The following is a 15926-nucleotide window of genomic DNA, read 5'->3' as shown; positions in this document are numbered from 1 at the left end:
ACATCATTTGAGACATTGTTAATCATTAATACTCCTGATCAGCCTTCTCATATTGTGGATTTTCACTCAAGTTATAGTGTTCCTTCCTCCAAAGACCACTTCCCCACTCCAACATTATGGGTTAAGGCAGTGGTTTTCTACCTTTTTTTTAATAACGGCATCCCTAAGTAATTTATTTTATTTTGCGGCACCCCTACTCAATTTTCTGCCTGTTAGATCCGAGTCTCTTTCTGTATATGTCTAATATTTAAAAAAATGTTAAAAATATGCTAGTTATTACAATAATATAACTATAAACAAAATTACATTCATAATACAAATTATATATATATAATAATTTTATTTTTATATAGAGGTACTAAGTAAACATCAATTATAGATCACCACAAAATTATAAAAATACCGTACATTTTTTTTTATAATGATATAAATATATAAATTTAAAAAATAATAAGTTTAAGTAACTTAAACCCAAATGATGTGGCACCCCTGGAATGTTGTTGCGACACCCTGGTTGAAAACCACTAGGTTAAGGTGTCATTTCCACTTTTAAACAGTATTATCTGGAGAAGAATGGCTGAGGCTATTGCTGCTGCTAGCCAGGAAGAAACAACTCCAATGAAATTTTGGAAGGGTTATAACATCCTTATAGCAGTAAGAAATATTGCTATTAATAGCAGCAAGAAAGCAAGCTTATACAGCATCAGCTTAAAAAAAATTTTTAAAAATTAAATCCCATTTCACCTATCCTTCCCCTCTAATACTTTGTCTAGTTCTTCCTTGAATTTATTCAAACTATCTACTTCCACAACAACAGATGTAAGCTTGTTCCAGCAATCAGCCACCTTTGGCTGAAGGCAAACTTCCACACATCTCTTTTGCAACCATCCTTCCTCTTAAATTTATGTCCCCTTCATGTGTATAGTCTGAGCAAGAGGAAGAATCCCATCACCACTGAGTTTGCTCAAGCCATTAAAAGCCTTAAACACCTCAATCAGCTCACTTTGCAGCTGCCTGGTTTCCAAACACTGCAGTTTGTAGAACTGAAGCTCTTTCTTGGTAAGAGCACCACCCCTTTATAATATCATTCTTCTCTGTACCTGTTCCAGCAGCTCTGCATCCTTCCTAAGATGTGGCCTAGCCATTGCCTTATACACTGGATAATCACCTCCTTATCCCTGCTAGCGAAATTCCTGTATATCATTGACAAAACCCCATGAGTTGTCTGCACTACTCAGAGAACTTCATAGTGGATTACACATTACCACCCACATCCTTTTCATTTTCCACTACACTGAGCATAGTACCACACAGTTGATACATTACTCTGGGATTACTGATACCCATATGCAAGAAATATGATTTACAAGAAATCATATTTCTTGCACTAGAAAGGTCACAGAGGGAAATTGGAGATGAGGCGAAACACCTGAACCTGGAAGTGGATACTGAAGATGTGAATGAGTTGCATAAGATTCTTTATGATAAAAAGAAGGCAACTCCTCAGCTTTCTTTGAATGATTTTTTTCAAACAGGATTAATTTATTAGGTATTTACACTAATTGTATTTATTCATATTTCATTTAAAAAGTCAAATTATTTGCAAATCGTCAGAAACATCTTGTCAAATTATAGGAGTTCATATAGGAAATTAATGTTCAGTTTGCATAAGCTAATAAAGCAATTGGTATCTGTAATTTCCCACCTTCCTCCAAACTATTCTGAAAATCTGCCACAACCAATCAGCATCCAAATCTAAATGCATAGAACCATCTTTTTCCTCTTCCTCATTAAACCATTTTACTTCTGTCTTCTGGAATAACCTTTCTTCACATGTATTTCCTGAAAATTACACTCTACAGAGTCTAATGTCAACAAATGTTTTTTGTCTTGTCACCTTCAAACGAAACCTGTTAGACACCTACAGTACTTAGTACCCATGTGCGGTACTAATTAATATAGGTTTATAATACCTTTCGTGTTTGGTGTTTTCATTAAAAAAAATGAAAGTTGCATTATATTCAATACACAAAGAAATTTATATACATTTCAGTTTCAAAAAATACATTCTACCTTGGTTCAGGAACTTATTTTTTATTTTATGTATTTATTTATATATTTAATTTTAAATTTTGTTTCAGCTTTTATAAACTTAATATAATCAGAAACTTAATATCCAACAAAGCTTTTTACCAAAAGCTTTGTTGGATATTATATTTCTGATGCTGTCAGTATCTCTCCCTTAACACTTTTCAAAATGTTGTTGGTAGTTAATAGTATAGTGTTAAATATTTTAAAACAAAACCCCTTCTATTAGAAATATCAGTTTTGAGGCCCGAAGTTCCTGGCTATACATTGGATTTAAAATTATATTCAGGAAATTTGTGAAATATTCAGATTGTTGCTATTTTATATTTTATTTACTTTGCAGTTTTGGGAAGTAATCTCTGATGAACATGGAATTGATCCAACAGGGACCTACCATGGTGATTCAGACTTGCAACTTGAAAGGATTAATGTATACTATAATGAAGCAACTGGTAAGCTTTTATCTCTCTCCTTCACTCACTTACACGGTATGATTATAAAGCAGTGATATTCAATTAGCTCACTTCTGATCTGATAAAATTTTATCAGATCAGAAGTAAATAAATAATTTTTAAAATTTAAAATTTTAATTCCCACAATTTTATATATATATATATATATATATAAAATTGTGGTGGCCGACTCAAAACATTAATTGAATATCTCTGCTGTATAGTAATGAGAATGAATTTAGTGTATGGGTTACAGAAACATTACTGCCAACATTGTGCAGCATATTTTTTATGCTGATATGGACATGGATGCTTGGTGTCAGCTTATATATATATTTTGTGTGTGTGTGTGTGTGTGTGTGTGTGTGTGTGTGTGTGTGTGTGTGTGTGTGTGTGTGTGTGTGTGTGTGTGTGTGTGAGAGAGAGAGAGAGAGAGAGAGAGAGAGAGAGAGAGAGAGAGAGAGAAATGACTGACCATTGTTTAGAGCAAAGAATTAATATTGGATTTTAGTGAAGTTAAACAAATTAACAAGTGAGATGCCTGAAATGTTAAAAGAAACTTTCATGGATGAAGTAATGCCACGATAGTAAGAATTTGACTGGCATAAAGGGCTTAAAAATAAGGACGACATTGATGATCACACAAAAAAAGTCATTCTGTGAGCCACATACTAGTGAAAATATTGAAGATCAGATTTGGTTCATTTAGATAGCTGATTAACTGTGAGAATGATAGTTGAAGAGTTAAATTGATTTAACAAAACACTTAGAAAGAGAACTTAAATGGGGAAGGCTTCTGAAAATTTCAAATTAAAAATTTCAAATGTTGTGAAATGCATTTTGAGAGATAAAGAGAAACAGTGAAGATAGTTGTTTTTATGTGAAAATTTGGATACAACTCCTTTGGGAGAATTAATAATACATCACAACAAAAATTTGGCATTTTCTGACCTAAAATGCATCAGTCTGCAATGGCAATAAAGTACTTAAGAGTACTTTATTGCCATTTTGAAGCATGTATATCAAAGTGAAAAGTGTTGATTTGTTGAATTCATCTCAAAAGATCAAATGGGCTTATGTAAAAACCCTGAAAAGATTGATAGATTCTGTGTGGGTGGGGGAAGAGTGCTTATGGCCTGATGATTGGCTTCTTCCCATGACATTGCTCTGGCACCCTCTGTGAAACAGGTTTTAACCAACAGTAGTATTAGCCAGTTTGATTGTCAAACTTATTTGTCAGAATGTTGAGGGGGGGAACTCTTGAGGTTGGAATATATCCACATTGAACTTCTATTCACATTGCTCAAACTTAGTTTACAAATCTTTAATGCTGCAGCTCACTATTTACATAAAATCTCACTATAGAATATAAATTATAGAGTTATTTACAATATTATAAATAAAATATAATATTGCAAGAACTTCTAAATACACCCAACTAAAAACACATGGTAGTTTTCAGCAGGTTTTGTCTTTATTTAGACCACATTGACATTTCTGGTGAATTCCTGAATTTGCCAGACTATGCTCTGAATGACTGCTATTTTCAAAAATTTAAATCTATCCTTAAAAGATAAATTTGTCACTATTGAGACTATTAAAAAAAAAAATGGAGTATAGCCTCTGAAGTCAAATCCAAAAAAAAAGTTGTTCATTTGAATAAGGGCAATTGTTGTTAGAAGATCTGTATGATCTCCCAAGATGACTTGCATTGTTTTTTTTTTTTTTTTTATCTAATAGCATAGCACAGATGAAACAAATTAATTGGATCTCACCATACCCAACCTAAGATGAAAATCATTGGATTCATATGCTAATCATGGCTGAATGTTTTCTGTAAGTTGGTCCTTGATGGACCTTTTGTCTAAAGTAAATGGAGAGGTAATCTAAATAACATCATGCAGGAAGATTACAGATTAAAAAATGATACCTGAACAGTACGACTAACATTTTCATCATTGGTCTCATTAAATGTGTTTTTATTACCAGAATGTTATCCTGAGATCCTTTCTGTAGGCACTGGTCTTCTGAACCTCATTTATGAATAAACGTTCTAATAAGGAGGAATCAAATTATGTAATGTAAATAAGTGTCAAAAAATGATACATGTGGATTGGTACTTTTTTATATGTATATATTTAGACAGGGCTTTGAAAAAACATTATTATTATATAGTCTTCGTCCACTTTCTACCATTGTAGAAACAGTGCTTAAAAATTTCCCACTCATGCTTCCAGGAATGATGTAAAGAACTTTGCTTGAGAGATAAATTTTTTTTATATACAGTGAGCCCTTGATTTTATGGACCTCTGTTGTTTAGTGGACAGAAAATATTGACTGGCACCAGAGTATATTCTTAGTATGTTTATGAAATGGGGGAAACTGGAAACTTGCAAGTCATGGCAGCCACTAGCAAGTACCTCAATCTTTTTATGGTAATGCTTGCTGTCATATCACTAAGCTTGTCTGTGCCCTGGTTCTTTATTATAACCTCACTTACAGTATGCATCTGAGAGTGTTATGTAGAAATTAAAGCTTTTAGAAATTAGATTCTGTGTCTGTTTGTGCATCTGTGAGGAATAGACTTAAAAAATCAAATTGTCAGATGTAAATAAAAAGGGGCTAAACTTAAGGAATCTGACACTAAACGTAGTAGTAGTGGCATGTGATGCAAGAAAGCAAGTGTATGAGCTTATGCAGCATCAGCCGAAAAAAAATCACACCATTCCCTCCAAATGCCTGTCCAGTTCCTCCTTAAATTTATTCAACCTATCAACTTCCACAACAACAGATGGAAGTTTGTTCCAGCAATTAACCACCTGCTGGCTAAAGGCAAATTTCTGCACATCTATTCTACATCTGTCCTTCCTCAATTTCAATTTATGCCCCCTTAGGTTCATAATCTGAACAAGTGGAAGAATCCCATCAGAATTCAGTGTGCTCAATGCATTCAAGGCCTTATACACCTCAATCAGATCACCGCGCAGGTGCCTAGTCTCCAGCCACTGCAATTTGCAGAACTTAAGCCTCTCTTGGTAAGAGGATCCCTTCATTCCCCTCACCAATCTTGTTGCCCTTCTCTGTACACGCTCAAGCAAATCTACATCCTTACTAAAATGAGGCCTCCAGACCTGTATGCCTGGCCTGACCATTGCCTTATACAGAGGAACAATCACTTCCTTTTCCCTTATAGCAAAATTCCTATATATCATTGACAAAACCCCTGGCAGGTCATGGGGTTTTGTCACTTTTCCTTTCCCTTGTGTGTATTAGTTGCTTTGGTGACTAAAGCTATGACTAAAGTGACTATGCGTATAAATTGTGCGTTCTTTGATCGATTTGTCCATTTGCTGGATGAAAAAGCCTTAGTTTCCATAAGAGAATAATACAAGGTGGCTACTAAATAACAAGACTGTTGCAATAAAATAAATATAATGAATTATTTCACACCTTTATAAGTTATCACATTCAAAATAATTGCCTTGGGCTTGCATACACTGTTTTCCGTATGTTTACACACATTGTTTTTCCATGCACAAAAACATTTTGGGAAGTCTTCTATAAGCCCTTTTAACACTTTGGGGTGGGTTCCCTCCCTCTCTCTCCTGAATGTCTTCAATAGACTGCAAACTCCATTTCCTTAAATACTTTTCAGTTTAGGGAAGAGAAAAAAGACACATGGGGCTAGGTCTAATGAAGAGTGTCTTGTGCTGGGATTTGTTTTTGGCCAGAAATTGGCAAACAGAGATCACATTGTGTGCTGGAGCATTGTCTTGATGAAGCCTCCAGCTGCTTACAGGGGGTACATGCTTCACATGTACCCCCCTGTAAGCAGCTCTCATAATGCAGTAGGTGTCTAAGACAGTGGGGTCAAGTGAAATCTTTCCATCATGACAGCATTTAGTGTATTTATTCGATGTGTTTAACTCGTGTGCCCAATATCTTGCATTGCAATACTCACAGTTGTAACACATTTCCTGTCACGCTCTTCCACATCAATTACAGCTTGTTGATTATTCGCATCCAGTACTTCTATTTGCATTGTTTTTGTATAGAGTGGTAGGGAATTCAAATTTTTAATTGTGGTAACTAGGTAGCTCTAACATAAAATTATATAGCTTAATTCGCATCCCTGCATTTAGTATTCTATTAGATAATGTAGATAGTATGAATCAGAGCTGTAATACTCAATATGTTCTACGTTGATAATAATATTAGTAAAATAACAAGAGGAGTTCACCTCAATATAGTACGTAGAACACTTCCTTATGATACCCTCCAGAAATTAAAACGGAAAAACCGAAAAAAATCGACAACTTACCGGTACATTAGAGTAAAATATAAATAATTAAATAATCAATTTAACACAATTTAAAACAATTAAAAATCAAATTAACGCAATTAAAAGAATCTAACGAAAATATTCAAAACGATTTTCCTTCCTGAAGCTAACAACGCTTTTCGACCATTGCATTAATTTGATTTTTAATTGTTTTAAATTGATTCGAATTGTGTTAAATTGATTATTTAATTATTTATATTTTACTCTAATGTACCGGTAAGTTGTCGATTTTTTCGTTTTTTCCGTTTTAATTTCTGGAGGGTATCATGCGGAAGTGTTCTACGTACTATATTGAGGTAAACTCCTCTTGTTATTTTACTAATATTAGATAATGTAGTATTGACAATTAATTAATTAAAGTTATTGATCTTATTAATTTAAAATATCATGCCCCAGACTAGAGCAGAAAAGCAAGGGGCACAAAGTGGCAGGAGTGCTGTGACTCGGGGGAGAACTGAGGGGGGTGATTCTTCAACGCATCACAGCCTAAAAAAATGCAACTTGTGAAATATTTGCCGAACTCTCTGGAATGGAACATGATCTAACAAAGGAGGAATATTTTTGTGTGTGCCAGGTGCAGAGAGTGTCTAAAAATTAGGCGTCAGCTCAGCATTCTGATGGGCATCTATGAGAGCTTGAGGTGTAGGGTAGATGCCCTCGAAGAAATTAATATGAGGGGCCCGTCAAGCTCTCAGCTGCCCAACTCAATGCCAGAACTCACTCCTGGACATCAGGCAACACAGCGGCAACCTCCAAGGCAGAATGCGCTGGTCTCACAGTAGTTAGTTATTGTCGGTGACTCTATTGTCAGGAAGACGGGGAATATATTGTGTAAAAAGGACAGATGGAATAGGACCAGGGTGTGTCTTCCAGGGGCAAAAGTTGATGACGTTGTAAAGCATATATCATTTAAGGGCACAAAGGGTGATTGATATTGTTGTACACGTTGGCACCAATGACAGTAAGAGTAGGAGATCTGCAGATTTACTTAACAAGTACAGGTCAATGTTGCAAAAAAGTCGTGAATTAGGGTTAAATTTGAAAGTGTCTGCAATTCTGTCCAGACATGATAGGAGGGAGTACATGATGAGAGCCTTGTCAATCAATTCGGCCCTGGAGGAAATGTGCAAGGCTCAAGGGGTAAATTTTTTTTCAGCCTGGTCTGTACTTGTTAACAGGAGAGACTGCTTCTACAGAGATGGGATACACTTAAATAGAAAGGGTGCAAGAATATTTGCTAATGCTATCGAGGCAGTGTTAGGTAGGTCGGAAAGCTGCTAGCTTGGGGGGGATTCACAGACTAAAAGGTTAAAAGTAGTTGCAGGCAGAGGTGAAGGTGATTCTTGCACTACTTCTATTAGAATAAGCAGCGGCATGGAGCGAGGGGTGTTGGGGGTTTCAGGGACTGATGGCAGTCATCGTGAAACAGAAGGGCAGTTAGGATAACTAATAATAAGAATGGGTACATGTATACTCGCATGTATATCAATGCTAGAAGTATAGTAAATAAATTTGATGAATTTGAAGTGTTGGTCAAGACATCAAAGGCGGATATTGTTGGAATAGCAGAGACGTGGTGTCACACAAATATAAGGAATGCAGAACTGGAACTTGGGGAGTACAATGTGTACAGAAAGGATAGACAGGATAGGAAGGGAGGAGGTGTTATGCTGTTAATTAAGAAAAACCAAATCAAAAGAAGTGCATCCAGTTGATATAGATGAACAGTGCACTGTTGAGTCAGTTTGGTGTGACATAAGCACTGCGAAAGCAAAAATAAGAGTAGGAGTGTGTTATAGGCCTAATGACTCGAATGAGTACAATAAACAATCGTACAGAGAAATAGTGGGCAAGTAAATCAGAATGTCTTATAATGGGAGATTTTAACTTCCCAGATATAGACTGGAACTTATGGGTTGGTCACTCGCACACTAGTAACACTTTTGTGGATTTATTGGATGATTGTTTTCTGCAGCAGCATGTTCGAGAGGAAACTAGAGAGGGTAATACTCTTGATCTGGTTATCAGCAGTGATCATCTGTGTATTAAGAATTTGCAGATAAAAGAACCATTAGGTAGCAGTGATCACAGTGTACTGATGTGGGATTTACTTAAAGATATAATTACATCACGGGTAAAGCAAGGGGGTTTTTGCTTCCGTAAAGGTGACTATAGTGGTCTCAGACAGTTTTTAAATTCTGTACAGTGGGACCAACTGATGATGTTACCAATAGCAAATTCCAAGCGGTAAGCATTCAAGGAATTAATAGTGGAAGCTACTAAACGTTTCATACCTATTAAGAAATATTGTTCAAGGTTTCCGTACCCAGGTGGGAAGGAGCAGCAGTCCGTAGCACACGCTTCTTGATTAGACTGGGGTTCGAGCCCGTCACCACCAAATACGGAGGATGCAGAAAGGGCAAGGTTTTTTTTTTTTTTTTTTTTTTTTGATTTGGTAGTTGTTGGCGCATCGGCTTCTGTGGCCATATTGCACCTCCCAAAGGTTTTTTTTGCAGTACTTTGATCCAAGCCCGAGGCGGGAATCGAACCCGCGACCTTTGGGTTGCTGGGCAGGTACTTTACCCACTCGGCTAGCCCGGTCGGCAAGGGCAAGGGAATGACCACCATATATTCCTACAGCAATATGGCCTTAGTTGCTAATGCTCCTAAAAACCAAATAACAAACAAACAATCAAGGTTTAGGCCTAAATGATTGTCAAATGAACTAATGAGACTCGTGGCAGAGAAGAAAAATGCATGGGATGCATATAAATTATCAGGCGACACAGAAGCCTATGATATATATAACCTAGTCTGTAATCAAGTCACAAAGGAGGTTAGGCAGGCGAAGGCAGATTACTAGAAATCTTTGGCAAATGATGTTGGTAAAAACAGCAAGGATTTCTTTACTTATATAAACTCTAAAAGGAAGGGGATGAATCTGATTGGTCCACTTGATATCGATGTTTCAACTCTTGATGATCCTGCTCAGATAGCAAACAAACTGAATGAGTATTTTGCATCTACAATCACACATGAGGAGTTATTAAGGTTTGAAAATGCCACATGGTTATCAAATTGTAACAGGGTGCTTAATGATATTGTAATAACTGGGAACAAAGTGGAGGAGGAATTGTTGAAGTTAAACATAAGAAAGACACCAGGGTTGGATGGGATCTATCCAGTTATATTAAAGGATGTGGCAAAGTAAGCAAAACCTTAGCCATATTTATGAGGGCATCCTTGGACTCGGGGGAGGTCCCCACGGACTGGAGATGTGCAAAGGTATCCCCAATTCACAAAGGGTGACATGAATAATTACAGACCAGTTAGTTTAACTTCTGTTCCGGGTAAAATAATGGAGTCACTGGTTAACGATGCATAGCAGAATCATCTAGACAAGACTACGGCAATAATTCAGACCCAGCATGGGTTTGTTAAGGGAATGTCTTGTCTGACAAATTTGATTGGGTATGATGTGGTTACAAAGGAACTGGATGCAAAAAAATAATTTTGATATCATATACTTGGATATCAGGAACGCTTTTGACACTGTTGCACATGGAAGACTACTGTACAAATTGGAGCAGAATGGTATTAAGGGTAAGTTGCTACAATGGATAAAAGGATGGTTGGGGGGGGAGACGACAGAGGGTGGTAATCAACGGGTGCTGCTCTTCGTGGACTAAGGTTATTAGTGGAGTCCCACAGGGTTCAGTGTTGGGTCCACTATTGTTTTGTATATTTATCAATGATATTGATGAAGGTAATCAGGCTTAGTATTGAAGTTTGCAGATGATACAAAGGTTGGCAGGGTTGTTAATGACAGTAATGGCAGTGTGTTACTGCAACAGGATCTAGAAAATTTGGGCAGATGGGCTGAGAAGTGGCAACTGAAGTTTAACATTGAAAAATGCAAAGTACTGCATATGGGTAGAAGTAACCCTAGAGAAACTTACTAACTGTGTGGTACTACACTTAAGGAGGTAGAAAATGAAAAAGCCCTGGGAGTAATTGTGCAGTCAGATATGAAGTTTTCTGAGCAATGCAGACAGTCTGCCAGGGCAGGGCAGGTCATGGGGTGTTGTCAATGATATACAGGAATTTTGTTAGCAGGGAAAAGGAGGTGATTGTCCTTCTGTATAAGGCAATGCCTTGAGTCAGGCCATGCCTTGAGTACTGCATGTAGGTTTGGAAGCCTCATTTTAGGAAGAATGTAGATTTGCTTGAGCATGTACAGAGATTTGTTTGTTTGTTATTTAGTTTTTAGGAGCATTAGCAACTAAGGCCATATTGCTCCAGGGATATGCGGTGGTCATTCCCTGACCTTGCTGCATCCTCTGTATTTGGTGGTCATGGGCTTGAACCCCAGTCTAATCAAGAAGCGTGTGCTATGCACTACTGCTCCTGCCCACCTGGCTACGGAGGCGCCGAGCATGTACAGAGAAGGGCAACAAGATTGGTGAGGGGGGTGAAGGGATCCTCTTACCAGGAGAGGCTTAAGTTCTGCAAATTGCAATGGCTGGAGACTAGGCACCTGTGAGGTGATCTGATTGAGGTGTATAAGGCCTTGAACGCATTGAGCACACTGAATTCTGATGGGATTCTTCCACTTGTTCAGATTACGAACCTAAGGGGGCATAAATTGAAATTGAGGAAGGACAGATGTAGAATAGATGTGCAGAAATTTACGTTTAGCCAGCAGGTGGTTAATTGCTGGAACAAACTTCCATCTGTCGTTGTGGAAGTTGATAGGTTAAATAAATTTAAGGAGGAACTGGACAAATATTTAGCGGGGATTGTTTTGTATTTTTTTTTTTTTTTTTTTTTTTGCTGATGCTGGATAAGCTCATATGCTTGCTTTCTTGCATCACATGCCACTACTACTACTAGTAGTCCTATGGCATCTTCTCATTTCCAATCTTGCTTCTTTTTCTTCAATGTTTTCTGTCCATCTTCATAGTTGTAGAGTCTCTTAGTCAATTAGATCTCTCTCTCCTTTAATGTTTCATTAGCATTTCTTCTACATTTTCTCAAAGTTCTAACACACTGTTCAGCCATTTTTACACTTCTTGAAACTTAGAACGCTTTATTAAAATTAAGCACGGCCAAAATAAACATACATCGATAGCTTTCTGGCTTTGCCTTTCTTCGGTTGAAAAACGTTAATACAAAAATTAATAAAGAATACCCGGTATGGTGGTCATGCGAGGTGAACAGTGTGAATGGATACTGGCAACAGTTAGCAGTTGGAAAATTTGGGCAGCATACCTAAGCATTTTATATATATATACATATACACTGAATTATGACTACCTACCTAATACTTCGTAGGTCCTCCTTTTGCGCTCAGTACAGCAGATCTCCAATGTGGCATTGATTCAACAAGATGTCCGAAGTGTTCAGGAGGTATGGCCAACCAAGCTGTGTGTAATGCAGTCAGCAATGCAGGTATGGAAGTGATTGCATTCAGATGTCTGATATGCCTTTCCATAGTGTTCCACAAGTGCTCTATGGGATTGATATCGGTGGGGTTCGGAGGCCAGTCGATATGCTGATGTCAGAATTGTGTTCCTCAAACCATTCCTGCACAAGAAGTGCCCGATGGCTCGGTGCATTGTCATCTTGGGAAAAAGTGTAACATAGTGGTGTGTACACAGTCAGCAAGCAGTTGACGATGGCCGAGACCACTGATACGTTGTTCCACATGCACAAGGGGTCCAAGTTCCTGCCAGTGAAACATGCCCCACACCACACAACTGCCTCCACCAGCCTCCACTTTTGATACCATGCATGATGGATCAAAAGCCTTATGTTGTTGACGCCAAATTCGTACACAACCATCCACAGTGTGGAGTAAATAAAGTGACTCATCCGACCAGCACACCTTCCAGTCTTCTAACGTCCAACTTGCATGCTCTTTACAGCAGGCGAGTCTTTTATGCCGATGAACTTTAGTTAGGAGTCATCTGCAGGTATAGTCCGTATGTGCGAGCATGCGATGCATGGTCATGCCAGATATTGTTCCGGGTTGGCCCATGTTGTATTGGGTAGCCAACTCTTCAACAGTGCTGTGTCTGTTTGCCTGTACGAGTTGTTGGACCCGATGCTCACCTCTAACATCAACCTTTCACTGACCTTTGCAGTTTTTCCATCGGGTCTTTGTTTGACAATTTTGATGCCAGTCCTGGTACACTTTAACTACGGTGGCTCTCGAACACCCCACCAGTTCAGCCATTTGCGAAATCGAGGCACCAGCTCATCGAGCACTCACAATCTATCCTTTATCAAAGTCCAATAAATCCTTTATTTTACCCATCACGCTCGGAATTTTACTACCTACTGAACCACTGACACCTTATCACGCTCGGAATTTTACTACCTACTGAACCACTGACACCTTATCTATGCTACGTAGGTCGACTAACTCTGCTCTGCACTCTCGTATCCCACGTGGTCAACAGGTCGCATTCAGTTTTCATAGGGGTGGTCATAATTCAGTGATCGCTCAATGTATTTATATTATAATATAAAACTAAGTTTTATATTATTATAATAATGTAGTTTATTAGGCAAACAGCCTAATAAACTATATTATTAATTTCACGTGATATAAGAGTGATATATATGAATATAATAACCTTTGTGTTAAAATATTTCATAAAATTTCAAGACATTTCGGTGCTTACTTCAATATTCACGAGTATTTTTTTTTATTCCAGTGACCCCCCCATAAAAATCATGTTGCATTTTTAATGAGTGATGGCCAATTAATTACTTTTTGCACTGCTCAATGATACTTGCACATGTCTTATTTGCAACGAAGCCTTGTCAATGTTGAAGGAATATAATGTGAAACATCACTACACCACAAAACATGCCTCAAATTACGATAAATTTCAAGGAAAAAAAACTTTTCAAATTCAACAACAGAAGATTAGAACTTTTACTCATCAAAATTTATCTGCAGTTAGAGCTAGTTTTCGAGCCACCCAAATCATTGCCGAAGAAGAAAAGGCCTAACATATAACTGTTGGACATATGGGGATAACCAGTACTACTACAGCTGTTAGAATCAAATACCATGAAGTTGTTAATGATGTATTAACAACTTATAACTTTGTTGGCATGAATTTTGAATCATCTTGCATTATAGTATTTTATAATAGTATTATGTGGTATTTTGCCTAATAGTGAAATCGAAAGGAAGCTGCTCAATAGTGTTTATAGGTAACCTATTACAAAATTGATCTTATTTTTATAGGTGCATTTTATAATGCCCTTTTTAGCACTAATTTTATATAACACTTGTCATTGGGAAACATTTAAGAGTGTAATACGAGATGGCACTGCTGCTAAAACACCAGTGGAAATAATCATTTTTAAAGACTGATACAAATTACCTATGCTCTTTACACCTAGACAAAGTTGCTCTTACCTCTAATTTTTCTTAACTAAAGATGCAAAGTTTGCTTAGAGAACATTGTATTTAAAAATATATCATTTATTATTTCAACAGTATTTTGCATCACCTTGGCCAGTGTCTTGATTAGAGCAAATACTCATTTTCTTAGATACAGACAATATATATGGTTTGCTTGTGTTTTTTGATTATATATACATATATATATAATATTTTATTTATTTATTTGATTATTTTATTTTAGAGCAAATACTGTACTTATTTTCTTAGATACAGACAATATATATGGTTTGCTTGTGTTTGTTGATTATATATACATATATATATAATATTTTATTTATTTATTTTATTATTTTATTTTTTATTTATTTAAGGTGGAAAATATGTCCCAAGAGCAATATTACTAGATCTTGAACCAGGTACCATGGATTCTGTTCGCTCAGGACCTTTTGGACAACTGTTTAGGCCGGATAATTTTGTATTTGGTAGGTTAATTATCTTCAAATATATGCATGTGTGATACATTAGAATAATCTGATTAGTATGAAAAGCTCACATCAGTGCTGTTTTCTTCTGTAAGCTGATGCAACTTTTTGTCTGAGTACCTTAAAATACTTAATTTTGGTCAGTGGAGCTTGTACCAGCAATAGATATTTAACCAAAAATCTGTAAATTGTGATATTTATGTTTTATTCCAATTTTGTTTATTATACTTCGGGCATTACAAGCAAGTATACGTGCACCTGTTTGTTTTTGCTTTTGATAATCCTAACACAGCCCGTTTATTTTCTTGTCTCATGTGGACTCCGGTAGGAGTAGCACAAAAATCACTTTCATCCCTGCTTACAGCTACCGGTAATCTATTAGTTTGTATACCCCCCGAACACTTTCTCAGTAGCATACGTTTTTTAAACCAATATGAAAAGCCACAAAAGAAGGGGGGGAAAGAAAGCAAAGTACCAGTACAGTACTAGGTCCCCCTTATCCAGAAAGTTTGGGGCTAGAGGCTTTCTGGATTTCAGATCCTTAGCACAAGAAATTAGAACACATGAAAACTAAATCATTAAAAATCTTATATTAAGCTTTATTTATCTAAAAAGTGTTAATAAAATATTAATATACCACTATAATCAACCAACTAAACAGCAGAATATAAAAATTAAAATAGTTTATTTACAAAAATAAAAATGAATATGGTACATAAAATCCTAAAAATTAAGTCTAGATAAGTGTTAAAAAGTATACAATAAAAGATGTTAGAACCACAGTATATAGTGGGTTCAAAATTTTGCCCCCGTATCTAAGTAATTTTTGCTAAAAGAAAACTTCCTACAATCTAGTGTAAACCTCTTCCCCTGTAATTTGAGTTTATGCCCCCAAGTTCTGGAATTCTCTATAACAGTGAAAATTCCGACCTCATTTTACTAATCATTCATTCATTCATTTTACTAATCCCTCTCACAGCCTTATAAACCTCAATCAGGTCACTTCTGAGGTGCCTGGTTACCAATCTCTATAGCCCACATAATTGGAGTCCTCCTTGTATGGTTGCCATTTTGCCAATCTCACCATGTGAGTTGCCCATCTTTGGACCCTTTCAAGAAGCTTAATGTCTGTTTTC

At 36.7% G+C, this 15926-nt stretch overlaps 1 protein-coding gene across 1 annotated transcript in view; it reads left to right on the top strand.

Moving 5' to 3' along the window:
- LOC150082947 (tubulin beta chain) overlaps positions 1-15926 on the top strand; it is a 63707-nt gene that overhangs the window by 24525 nt on the left and 23256 nt on the right. Inside the window, exons 2-3 of the mRNA XM_090377690.1 lie at positions 2432-2540; positions 14680-14790. Coding sequence (XP_090233816.1) covers positions 2432-2540; positions 14680-14790 — 220 coding nt within the window. The remainder of the gene's footprint in view (positions 1-2431; positions 2541-14679; positions 14791-15926) is intronic.

This window comes from Mastigoproctus giganteus, chromosome 7, assembly GCF_048544385.1.
Source record: "Mastigoproctus giganteus isolate SK-2022 chromosome 7, ASM4854438v1, whole genome shotgun sequence".
NCBI classification, from domain to species: domain Eukaryota; kingdom Metazoa; phylum Arthropoda; class Arachnida; order Uropygi; family Thelyphonidae; genus Mastigoproctus; species Mastigoproctus giganteus.
Note: the sequence above shows the minus strand (reverse complement) of the source record. Positions and strands in the feature narration are given on the sequence as shown.